Source organism: Rhipicephalus microplus, chromosome 3, assembly GCF_043290135.1.
Source record: "Rhipicephalus microplus isolate Deutch F79 chromosome 3, USDA_Rmic, whole genome shotgun sequence".
NCBI classification, from domain to species: Eukaryota; Metazoa; Arthropoda; class Arachnida; order Ixodida; family Ixodidae; genus Rhipicephalus; species Rhipicephalus microplus.
The window spans coordinates 18,721,528-18,734,170 of NC_134702.1; the positions used below are offsets into that span (position 1 = coordinate 18,721,528).

The following is a 12,643-nucleotide window of genomic DNA, read 5'->3' on the forward strand; positions in this document are numbered from 1 at the left end:
TTACACCAACGATGATGGTGTGCTGGAATTTGCGACCATTGGAAACGTTTTCATGTATCACCCCAGGAGGGATGAGTCTTCAAAGAGGGGGAGTGTACGTGGAGGTTAGGCAGGGTCGGAGGGAGACGAGGAAGAAGAAGAGGTTATAAATAAAGAAGATGGTCACGCTGGCACGCGCAGATTTCGATCAGCGACTGACGTTTGCCTGCTCTGAGGGTTTGGCCAAGAATTCAGTAGTTGTGATTGATTTTGGTTATTCTTTTTTTCGTAAGCATTTATATAGTGTCCTAATTGATTAGCGAGTGTATTTTCAGATAGTACGACCAGGCAGATGCCGTTTTTCTCACCTAGACCAGGGGCTTTCCTCTGGTCTGCTTCTCTTCCTTCGCAGGAATTGCCAGTGGACTTGTTCTTACGCAATGGTATCTTATCCGTTCCTGTGGCATTGGTCCCAAGCAACGATGGTATTATACGGATGAATAATCCAAAAATGATTCAGACGGAGTTGAGAGCCGCTACAACTCACTACCAAAGCATCACAGAGGTCAGGCAGTTCGGCAAGGGTGGCATTCTTTGCTTCTCGTCTGACCAGCTCTGTGTTCGAGACCTACTTAAATGCTCGGTATTCTCTACCAACCCGGTGAGCGCATTCATTCCACCTCACCTAGCTTGCGTCAAAGGCCTCGTTCGGGGTGTCGATGTCAACTTGACCCCAACTGAGATATTAGATATGTTTTCAGAAGCAGGTGTGATAGCTATCTATAGATGTAGTCGAGTTGTGGACAAGAACAAGGTCCCAACGGAGTCCGTCATCGCTACATTTGCCGGGTCGAATCGCCCAACCGAAATCAAAGCGTGGCATTTAATATACAGAGTGGAGCCACTATCACCTCGTCCCCTACAGTGTATTAAGTGTTGGCGTTATGGGCACACAGTGAAAGGGTGCAGGTCAGAACCTAGATGCAGAATTTGTGGTGAGACGCACAACTCAAACGACTGTAACAGTAATGAAGAAAAGTGCTGTCTTTGCCATGAAGCACACTGCGCTGATCAACTAGTTGGCGCTGATAACTGCTCAGCCAAAGCACGTGAAATCCAAATCCTTGAAATTGTAGACAGGAGGCGATGCTCCCGAAAGGATGCCATTGCTGAAATCCAAGCCCGAACTCAAGGGTATGCAGGAGCAGCTGCCCGCCATAACATAGCAATGGAAGCATCCTTTTCCCTATCAATTGCGGACATGATCAAGAAGGCTGTGGATAAGGCTATGCAACGCCTTGCTACCACCCTATGTGAGTCGCTGTCGCACATTGTGAATAACCAAATCGCGTAAGTCTATGGAGCACAGATAGATATAAGTACGGCTGTAAAAAACGCTGAGTCTGCACACCCGACAAGTGAGGCAGAATCTGAGATAACTCTACCGGATGCACAGTCTGCAGAGCCCTCTGGAGAAGGCGTTCAGAGGCAAAGCGAAGGTGCACAGGAAGCTTCTCAGGACACACAAGATATGGACATAGATCTCGAATCCCTAAAGCGTTCTAGATCCCCTGTATCGAAAAAACCTGGCTCGCCAAAACATGCAAAAAGCAAGAAATACCAGAAATACAACCTTTCAAAAACCGTTTTTCTAAAAGAAAGTATTTTAGATAAGGTGATTGCCGAAACCATTTTAACGAAATCATAGGGACTCTTAAAATTATACATTGGAATTGCCGATCTCTTCACTCAGCCATAACAGATCTGTTATACCTGTCTTCCAAATTCGATCCGGCTATTATTGCATTACAAGAAACTTGGCTATCCTCACATCATGTATTTCACCTACCCAACTTCCAAACCTTTCGTCTAGACCGTCCATCCAAAGGTGGAGGTTTAGCTTTCTTTATAAACAATAAAATTAGTTTAAAATTCAAAAACTCATACAAATGTATGTCTTCTGAATGCGAAATTTTCCGTTAGATATTACCTTGCCAGGATAGTTGCCTCTCTCGCTAATAAACGTCTACTTTTCTGTAGGCGTTCAAGACACGAGATTGTTAGATATGACTGCTAATTCAGGCTGTAAAGAAAAAATTACAGTTGGCGACTTCAACTCTCACCATACCTGCTGGGGTTTTAGAACAGATCAGTGTGGACAACGGTTGTGGGACTGGTCGATAGACAACAACTTATTGTGCCTTAACGCTAGAACTCCCACATTTATTCGAGGTCATTCACGCTCCGTCTTAAATTTAAGCTTTGTAAGCTCGGCCATTGCTAGTACATCGTGGACAGCCCTTGATTGCGCCTCAACAGTGACCACTTTCCAATAATGTTCGAGATCGCTTGCCCCGTCAAACCATCATGCTTCCATGCCCGAACCTATATAAATTATGCAAAATTTCAACACGACCTAAAAACTGCTTTAGACGCTCCTTCTCAGGATGGAGATGACACTAAAGCTATGAAAATAAGCGCAGTAATCAAAAGGGCATACAAAAACGCTGAATTTGTTGTTAAATCGGCGAAGAGAGTACCCTATAGCCCCTGGTGGAATTCCAACTGTTCACGAGATCACAGACGAAGACAGGCAGCTTGGAAGAAGCTAATACATAATCAATCCCCTAAGAACTGGTCAGATTATAAATTTCTTGCCGCTGTATTTAAACACATGGCGGCCCAAGCTAAAGAAGAATATGATAAAAGACATTTCGATTTTCTCTCGAAATCTAAAAATAAGAAAGCTTTATTTCAATACATGCGATCTCGCAAAATCCTGCCGTCTACATTAAATACTGATTATGAAAAACTGTCATTGGAAGAAACGAAGAACTCTTTAGAGTCAATTGGCAGAGGTCTAAAAATTAGATTTTTTTCAATTATGCCTTTCAACTGGCAAAAGTCTGGCATAAACACTGACTTCGAAAACGTAACGCTGTCTGAAGCATCAAAAGTCATTCGAGATCTACCATCGTCAGCTCCTGGTCCGGATGGGATCACAGTTCCTATCATTAAAATTTTATTCAAGCTATCCCCTGGCGACGTCCTCAATCTTATAAACTACTCTTTAAAGAATGCCTGGGTACCGTATGACTGAAAAATAGCTAAGGTAATCCCATTAATAAAAAAGCAAGGATTAGGTTTTACCATAGAAAATATCAGACCCATCTCGCTAACATCGAACATGGTGAAACTCATAGAGAGGGTTCTAAAGGGCCGAATAAACTTCTGGATGATGAATAAGGTCATATTGAAGCCAAATCAAATTGGTTTTCGTTGTGAATGCTCAATTTGGTGCGCCCATGCGGATTTAGAGAGTCGAATACAGCTTGCTCGTAAAAGGAAACAGTACGCCGCATTAGTAACTCTCGACATAGCTAAAGCGTACGACAGTGTCGAGCACTCTATTCTACTGACCACCTTGCAGAGTCTAAAGTTTCCTCAGTATATTACTGAGTGGATAGCAGAATTCCTAAAATCAAGGGAATTGTATTGCGTGAAAGATGGCTGTTGTTCGCATAAATTCAAACAGAAACGTGGTGTTCCCCAAGGGTCCGTCCTATCTCCAGCATTATTCAATATACTGATGAGCTCTATTCCAATTGTTCAGGATGTCAGTGTCTACATTTATGCAGATGATATCGCGTTCTTCGCTGCAGAGAGCGACATTTACTCACTACATCAAAAACTGCAAAGATTATTAAACACTAGAAATTTGGTTGCAATCCATTTCATTGTCATTGAACATCAGTAAAAGTGCGCTCTTGGTGTTTCCTATAGCAGATACAGTTTCAATTTCTGTATTGTATAATCGGGAACCTATTCCACAAGTTCATTCAGTCAAGCACTTAGGAATTATTTATAATGAAAAGCTAAATTGGAGCCCACACATTGAATATATAACAGCAAAGGCACAACGGGCGTTAGGTTTATTACGCAGGTTAAGCAACAGAAAATACGGGCTGCGCAGACACAAATGTTAATGATATATAAAATGTATGTGCGACCAATATTGGAATTTGGGTATGTATTATTCTCGGGCGCCGCTGGTTATAAAATTAAACCGCTAGTAATGTTAGAGCGAGAAGCCCTGCGAATATGCCTGGGACTTCCCAGGTTCGTGGCGAATAATATATTGTATCAAGAAGCGCGATTGCCAACACTCCTCTGTCGATTCCGCATTCTAACGGCTCAAACCTTCTTAAAGTTCTACAGTTTACCGGCGCGAAGATCAGAGTACGCATTTATCAGCGACCCTGACTCTTTCTTTCTTGCACATTGGCCTCGATTTCATACCCCTCAGATAATTTTTGTTAAAAAGAAACTGGACAGCATAAATGTAGACATTAGCACAGTAATTGAAACTAATTCCTCAGCCATCAACATTAGAATAGAGTACGATGAAATCTTCCCCCCACAAGCCAAGTTGCAATCTCTTAGATTTTTGACCACTACTTTAAACGATTACTTGGTACATGCAGAAACAAAAAATGTAATAGCTACAGATGCTTCTGTCAACAATGAAAAGGCAGGCATAGGAATTGCGTCTGATTTCCTCGGCTGGTCTTTTTCAGTCAGGCTTCCAGATTTCACTCCTATATTTGAAGCAAGCCGAGCTAATAGCTATTATTTTAGCTCTTCGTAAAATTCCTACGACCGAGACCAGTGCAATCATCCTAACAGACTCACTTTCGGTGTGTGCAGCTCTGACAACCTCTGAACAATCTCGTGCCCTAGCAGCGTTCCACACATTAGCACCGCCGCATTTAAAACTCCTCAAATTAGTGTGGGTCCCAGGTCACTGCGGATTACAATTAAATGAATTGGCAGATGCTTTGGCACGAGCATCACTCGATGGACCAGTAATTTCAGTACTTCCCGAGGTAGAATACTTATCAGGGGTTAGATATAGGAAATTCGCTATTTTTACAGATAGTTTAGAAAATATCACACAATGGACCGATTATCAGCACCTCAAATTTCCATGGAAAGCCCAGTGGAGTCCGTCCAAAAAACTTGAAATTATAATCTCCAGATTCCGGTGCCGCGTCCCCCCATTAAATTTTTATTTACACAGAGCTGGTCTGACACTTTCCCCCCTTTGTCCGTTCTGCGAAGAATCAGAAACTGTTGAACATTATTTTGGCTCATGTCGTAACTATGCATTAATTAGGAAACGACTTTTAGATATTCCATTTGCGAAGCTAGGTTTAAATTTAACCACAGAAAATGTTCTAAGTTTTGGTGCCTCTGTTTTGGGAAATTGCCACAGAGATGCATTCGATGCGGGGTGTAATTTTATTCAAGACTCTAAACGTTTTTCAACATAAAGCCCCCGTTAACAGATACTCAAAAAAAAATGGGTCGAAAAGTAATTTTCAATTCTGGATAAATCCGTGACATACCAAATTGACCGTGTTTGGCAAAACCAGCTGTCTGGTCGGCTCCAAAAATCAAGTTGTAGCTATTAGTGTCTTCTTTGTTGTTGATTCTTTTTTCTCACAATCTAAATCTTTGGTTCTTTCTTTTTTTTTTAATTAGTGTCTTCTTTGTTGTTGATTCTTTTTTCTCACAATCTAAATCTTTGGTTCTTTCTTTTTTTTTTAACAATTCACTATACAAACCCCCCCCCCCCGTTTTTTTTTTTTCATTGCAAGCTATAATGCAGTTACCGTCCATATGACACTATATACTCTCTTGGCCAATCCCCCAGAGTGGGTACGAGCCATGGATTAGAGGATACAAACAAACAAACAAACAAACAAACAAGAAGATGGCTGACACCCCAGCCTAGTACTGCGTATTATTACAACTCAATTCTTGGCCTCTCCCCCGCTGTGGACATGAGTCTCAAGAGAAGTTTAACACGAACAAGAAGAGAAGATAGAAAGGAGGGAGATTCATCTGGAGCGTAGCCAGGAGTGGCACACCGGGCTCATTCCACCTCCCCTCCTCCCAAATTTTTTTCGCCATGGCATACAGAGCGAAACGCCCTCTCCCCCCACCCCCAACCCTTCTCGAAAGGAAATTCTGCCTACGCCCAAGAGGGGCATGGCGAAATGCCGTCTTGTCTGCGCCGACGTCAACACCCGCGGTAGACGTTTGATGAGGGACTGATCGCATCTACGTGCGTGGATTTGCGTTAGTTGAAGGACAGCATTAGTTGAAGGTTGGGAGAAACTGGAGTATGTATCTTATTGAGAAACATTTAAATGAGCCCATGAATCAGCGTGTCTTGATAACGGTGTTATGCGCACGGTTTGTCTTTGGCGCGTGTTGGTCTAGTTGCAGCGCGCGCCGCCAATGTTGTGATGGCAGCACCGCCGCTACGAAGGCGTGCGCCATCTTGAGAGGATAAGGAGAACGCCGATGGCAGCAACGTTATGGCACCCAGCAGCTCTTTTCACCAGAAAAAAGGCTCGCTAGTGGTGACCAGCAACGAAAACCGCACCGCTCAGCGGATACATCCGCACCAAGAGTTCAACAATGGCATTGTTATGAGCGCTCAGCCTCTCCGGGATAATCAGCTGTTCGAAGTCAGGATCGACAAGAAGGTAAGCGCCCCCACCACCACCCTCGAGTAGAGTTACTGCACCGCACTTGATCGGCATCTCTGAAGGGTCAGCTTTCAGCTGATGCGCGTTTCGATTTCCGAAGCGCACGCGCACGCGATTTCCTGGTGGAAGTTTACCACCGAAGCTTCGACGAGCTGGTCATGTTATAGCTACCGGCGCTTGGAACGGTGTTTGCGGCGACTCCAGAAGGGGGCGAGAAAGTAAAAAACAAATCCCGGGTCGATCAGCTTTACACCTTCATCGGTGTGTAGTCGCACTTGTGGCTAGCTTTATTATCTACGCGTGCTTTGATTTCCACCAATATGGAAGACTGACTCCCACGACGGTGCCCACACTGCGCGCAATTTCCCGTTGACTGCGCCGAAGGCCAACCATTGCTTTTCGAAACTAATAAACGCTGATGACAGCGCACCCAGTGGGAAGAGGGAAAAGAATGTGTTTTCGAATAAACTGCACATCATTTGCATTTTAAATAAGCACTTGTTGACGTACATGGAGCGACGTGACGAAATGCCCTGCGCGCGACGCGTCTTGTGTTTCCGTCTAGGAATAATTTGTGGAGTCGGCGTCGGAAAGTTGTTCCACTGGCTCGCGGTGAAAGGCTCTTTTTCTCTGCTGCTGTGTTGTTTTCCTCGATCGTTGTATTTTATTTTGTTGCTCATTTATATTAGCCAAGGTATCTGTTTATTCTCACCCTGCAGATACTATTTGAATTTCATGTGGCTCCGCGCCTGAATCTGTCAGGGGTTTTTATTTTTGGGTGTTTCTCCCGGTAATGTGCCTCTCTACATATTGTAGTCATTAATTCCTGATCTTTTACGTTTTCTCCACGCTAACGTCCACCTACTGAAGCCCCTTTATGTGTGATAAAATTTATGAGCAGCACATTTCTTACCTAATGATTCCTGCTAATTAACACGTACGAGGTGTTTTCAAGGAGGAAGGAAGCAGCATTTTCTTCTTTTTTTTTATGAATTGCTGTACATGGCAGGCCATCGTAGTTCAACGTATAACAAGTACAACAGCCAGTGAAAAGTAACTTTTGGACCCCCTTTAAGGGAGAATAAAGAATGCAAGGTAAATAGCTGCATTCTATAACTTTAGTCACGTTTGTTTTACAGCATGTAGAGGGTTCAGAAGCATCTTAAAAACTGCAGTAGGTTCGAAAACTGAACAGATAAAATTTTCTTTGCAGTATGCACCCATATCGCTAAGGGAGAACAGCGGCGATATTGTTTGTACTGCATGAAAATGGCTGTGCCCCATATTTGCAGTGATGTCTATAAATTCTAGAAAAGGCAAAAGACATCTTATGTGATCCATTTAAGAAAATTCAATCTGCCTGGCTGTAAGGAATCTGTACTTGGAAGCAATATAACGCCGGAAAAGTGGCACACGCAGCATGGTAACGTAGCGTCTTGGGCATATTACTGTGTCATACTATCTGTGTCACGTCTTTCTCGGTCCTTGTGATTCTGTGCACTATAAAACATCAGTGCGGCACATACAGGCAGCAATATTAAGGAGTTACTTGGTGTAAAAATTTAGTTATGTGAGGGCCTGTGAATGTTGGCTGTAGAAGTGGCCTGGATTGTAGGGCACTAGTGGGTACACATGCCAACATAATAAGGGGCTTTAGATTGTGAACCAATTCTTATAGTGATCAGAATTTCGGGATTGTGATTGACTTTGTTCCGCTTCCTGTGCAAATGGGCAAACCACAATGACAAAACTTCATCATGATCAAAACTGCACCCTGCGGCATCGGTCAAAATAGCAGGAGGAAATGCAGGGCTCATGGTAAATATTGAACTTTTTGTTGGCTCAAGTGTGAAGCCAAAAATTGATTGGTGAACTCAGCAATTCGATGTTGGACATCACAGCTCTTAGTTTCATGTAGTGCCCAATGCAAATCATGAATACACTCAGCATGTGTACATGTGTGTATGGTGCCTGTGATCCAACAGTTTCTATGAAGGTTCATGAATTTTTCGCATATGACAACTGCAGAATGAAATAGAATGAATAGTCACTTCATAGGAGTTATTGAGCCAGTGTATCTTGTGCTTGCTGAGCTTTAAGTAAACTTTTCTCTTGATGAAATAGTTTCCTGATGTCTCAAAAATTTGGGGTGACGATGCAGGTAACTCCCTACCCCTTGTTTTATTGGGTGGTTTAGCACTTTGTATTCTGCGTCTTTGAAAGCGCACAGAAAGCACTGAATTTGGAAGATAGTCCCATCGCCACAGATATCTGTGAGCACCCAGTACGGAGAGCGAGTGCTTTGTTTTATGCTTGATAAACCATGGCCTGGTAGCTCTTTGTCAAGCATGACAGCCATGTGTTTCTACTTTATGGGGTCAACATTAAAACATAGAAAATCCACTGAGCATAGGGGGCAGGTATGCCATTGAAGAAGTAGGAATTCCTATTTTGGTGCCTCTGTGTCCACTTATGCAACTTGTCCCAGCCTTGTTCCAACAAAGGCAAATCATAAAAAATGCCTGCATATGAGCTGTTGGTGGTTCGTCACCCAAGCCTTAGTTGGCCAAAATTATATGCTACAGCGTCTAATGTAGGCCATATGTTGCTTCAGGAAGCCAGCACCTTCGATAACCAATCAGCGAAGCACATCATGCAGGTGCAGTGATGGAAGTGGTGCTCTAATTGCTCTAAACTGCTCCAAAAGAGAAATGCTGCTGGAACAATTTTTGTTAGATATTCCTTCAAACCTACTCCCAAATGGCACTGATCTAATGACAATTACAAATTTTTACTGTGTGACCGACTCACAAGTCCTACTAAAGAAACTGAAAAAGAATCTGTGTGCTATCATCCCAGTGTGCTACAAGCATTATTGGCCTTTTATTTTTTTTCAGCTAGACATGCTAGTGAAGTGAAATGTGAGAATGTGCAGGATTGTTTTTATCTCATACTGATTGTCTACTGCCTGTTTGCAACAGTTGTATGGGACTGTGGTTAATTCTAAAATGTGGCACTCAGCTTTACGGGTTTGATTTTATTTCTGCTACAAATACCAGCATTTTAAATGCGTAGCTTATTTCACAACACATTTTTGACAACCATTCATATTTTTAATCATTTGCTTCTTAAAATTTATTAAATTGGTGCATGGCAAATTTTTCATCTACTCATAAAACTATAGCTTCTCTAAACAAATACTTTTTTTCGCTTCGAAAACACTTATGGCTGCTCCAAAGGCATATTTTTCCTGCTCCAAAGTATGCTCCAAAAGCAAAAAGTCATTTCCGTCACTGCAGGTGTCAACATGGAGTGGTTCCATAGAAATCGGCGTGACGGCCCTGGACCCCGGCACACTCACATTTCCGTCGAGCGCCACCAACCTCCGCGAGGGCTCTTGGGTCATGTCCGGCACGGGCGTGCTACAGGACGGCAAGACGCTGATCGAGGAGTATGGCACCGACCTCGACCAGCTGGGCGAGGGCGACCGTGTTGGCGTCATGCGAACGTCAAGCGGCGAGCTGAAGTTCTTCGTCAATGGCCGTAGCCAAGGCGTGGCTGCAAGTCACATTCCACCGCATGTGTACGCTGTGGTCGACCTGTACGGGAAGTGTGCCCAGATATCAATCGTCGAGGATGGGGATTCTCGTGAGTTGACTTCATACCTTCTGTTTCTCATCATCATCTTTAGCTTGTGGAAATGTGACGTGCCAGGGCACGTTGAAATTGAGAAAAGTGCTGCGTGGCTTTTTGTACAGCCTAGCGAGAAAGGACTAGGTGCAGCAGTTCACGAACAAGTCTTATGTGTATCAACACACTGATATAACAACTCTGTGCGAATTTCTCATGCCCATTGCTTCACATTGGGTAGCGAAGACTAGTTTCGCACAACTTCTCTTTGTGAAATGCACTCACTGGTCATTGCCTAGTCAAACTAATATAAGCCAGTTTGCAAAACATGAAACTCGTTGAACAACATTTCTTTCTTGTGAGGATTATTTTTTTTCCCTTTAACTTGAGAAGTGTGTGCGCAAAGAGAGACACACTGGAAGTCCTGGAGGAGTTGTCACTCATAAAATGCTGTTATACGCTTAGAAGGTTTGAAAACTTTCGTGCAAGTCTGCTGCATTAGCAGTATGTTGGAAGATGATGGGAAACGAAGAACGCAAGTGCTAAAAAGATATCTTGAACATAAGAGGGGGACAGAGAAATTGACTTGAAGGGACACTGAAGTCAGCTATTAAGTCAACGTTGATTGTTGAAATGGCTTCCCAGAAACCACGTAGTGTTACTTTTGTGCCAAGGAAGGACCTATTCTGAAATAATAAAATCATGTTTTAGTGCTCCGCGTCGGGTTAGCGCACTTCAAGTTACCCGCCTCAAGAAGCGAACCGACCCGACCGCCTCGCATCACTGTTGCCGTGCTCAACGTTGCTTGGCTCTACTGCGCTAGTAGCAGCAGACCAAAAGCAGCGGGAGCCACAGCAGCAGCGGCCATTGATCAATTTGCCACCATTGGCTTCGAGATTGCTGACACTTTCGTTTCAACTGCCCCCCGCTAGATAACACCACCTGCCCGTGTAACCAAGCGAAAATAGAATTTTTTGAACCACTCGCGCCATAGTAGCGTCCAGCGGTTTTTTCTTTTTTTTTTTTCATGAATCAAACAGAAACGAACAAGCAGCATTTTATTGTGTCTCTTAATGCACGGAATGTTCTTTATTAAGTGCAGTTAGATCAATTACTAGTGAATAATTGTAGGCGGTTCGTCTGATGTCATCGGGATCATTTTGAAAATGTCCTACTGCAGCGCTTGTGTACTTGTGCATTTACTTTCATTTCTCGGTATGTAGGGCACTGTTGTTGATACTGTTGTCGTTTTAGATGTTGTCATACATTCAGATTTCACTCTGACGTAAATTATTCGACTTCAGTGTCCCTTTAAGGTTCACATCTTCTGTTACACACAGTATGAAGAAACTTAACAGATGACATTAATGAAGGTGTGGGGTAAATTATTTTCATGCTTCAACTGTAGGGTTGTAATTATGACACGGGTGGAGAATAATTGATGCTGATGAAAAATCGAGGTGCCGCTGGTAGGGACGTAACCTACAGCGTTCAGATAATGTCTCCGATGTGTTGTGGCTTTCGCCCTACTGGCAGCAAGCTCATTTTTCGGCCACTTCAATTCCTCTCCATTTGCGTCATGACTACTGCACTACAGTTAAAACACAGAAATAATGTTCCCTATATCTTTCTCAGTTTGTTTGTTTGTTTCATCAAAAGGTGTGTTGACTCACACCATGTTGTTGTTTTTTTTTTTTTTTTTTTTTTTTGCAGCACTGTCTGCAGGTGACAACATAAGCTGCGAGAATATTGTCACCTTGGGGGCAGCTGCCTGTGCAACCCCGTCTGACGATCCCCTGCGATTCCACACCCGGTGCGGTTCATTGGTCCAGCTTTCCAACGATAATCGTACCGCAGAGAGGCGGCGGCCTTCGGATGAATTTAACAACGGCGTCGTTATGACTCACAGGTCGTTGCGGGACGACGAGTGGTTTGAGGTGAGACTTGTCAAGGTTATTGTTATTTGCGCCTGCTATTCCCATCACTCAAAGTAGCTTGCTTTCTAAAAATGATTTCGGCTAGAATACACTCGCACCTTGATATAATGAACCCATATATAAAAAATTTTTGGTTATAATGAAATAAATTAAGAATATCTCTGTCATATATACCGTGCTGCAAATATACGTTTATAACGAATTTTCGGGTACGACGAAGTACTTTCGTGGCAGGTGCGACTTTGTTATAATCAGGTTTGAGTGTATTCCCTGAGTAAAAAGAGAAGGTGTGACGCAGCTGATGTTCGTATCTCGGGTCTGTCATTCGAATGTCTGCTCGTTTGAACAAGCTTTTTTGATTCAGTTTTATGGCAGTCTCTTACTTTAGATAACTGAATACAGCAAACTACATTCTGCACCGCTACTGTGGTCTAGTGGATACGGTGTTTGAGTGCTGACCCGCAGGTTGCAGGATCGAATCCCGGCCGAGGTGACCGTATTTCTATGTAGGCAAAATGTTAGAGGCCCATGTGCCTA

At 43.3% G+C, this 12,643-nt stretch overlaps 1 protein-coding gene across 3 annotated transcripts in view; it reads left to right on the top strand.

Annotated features, from left to right (window-relative positions):
* Nucleotides 1–6,318: 6,318 nt before the first annotated feature.
* Neurl4 (neuralized E3 ubiquitin protein ligase 4) overlaps nt 6,319–12,643 on the top strand; it is a 39,126-nt gene continuing 32,801 nt past the window's right edge. For 2 of the 3 annotated variants that reach the window (XM_075888998.1, XM_075889000.1), the window contains exons 1-3: nt 6,320–6,536; nt 9,839–10,187; nt 11,883–12,106. In XM_075888998.1, coding sequence (XP_075745113.1) covers nt 6,366–6,536; nt 9,839–10,187; nt 11,883–12,106 — 744 coding nt within the window. In that variant the 5' untranslated portion in view covers nt 6,320–6,365. Of the gene's footprint in view, nt 6,537–9,838; nt 10,188–11,882; nt 12,107–12,643 lie in introns of all 3 variants that reach the window. The other variant, XM_075889001.1, reaches the window with a different exon arrangement.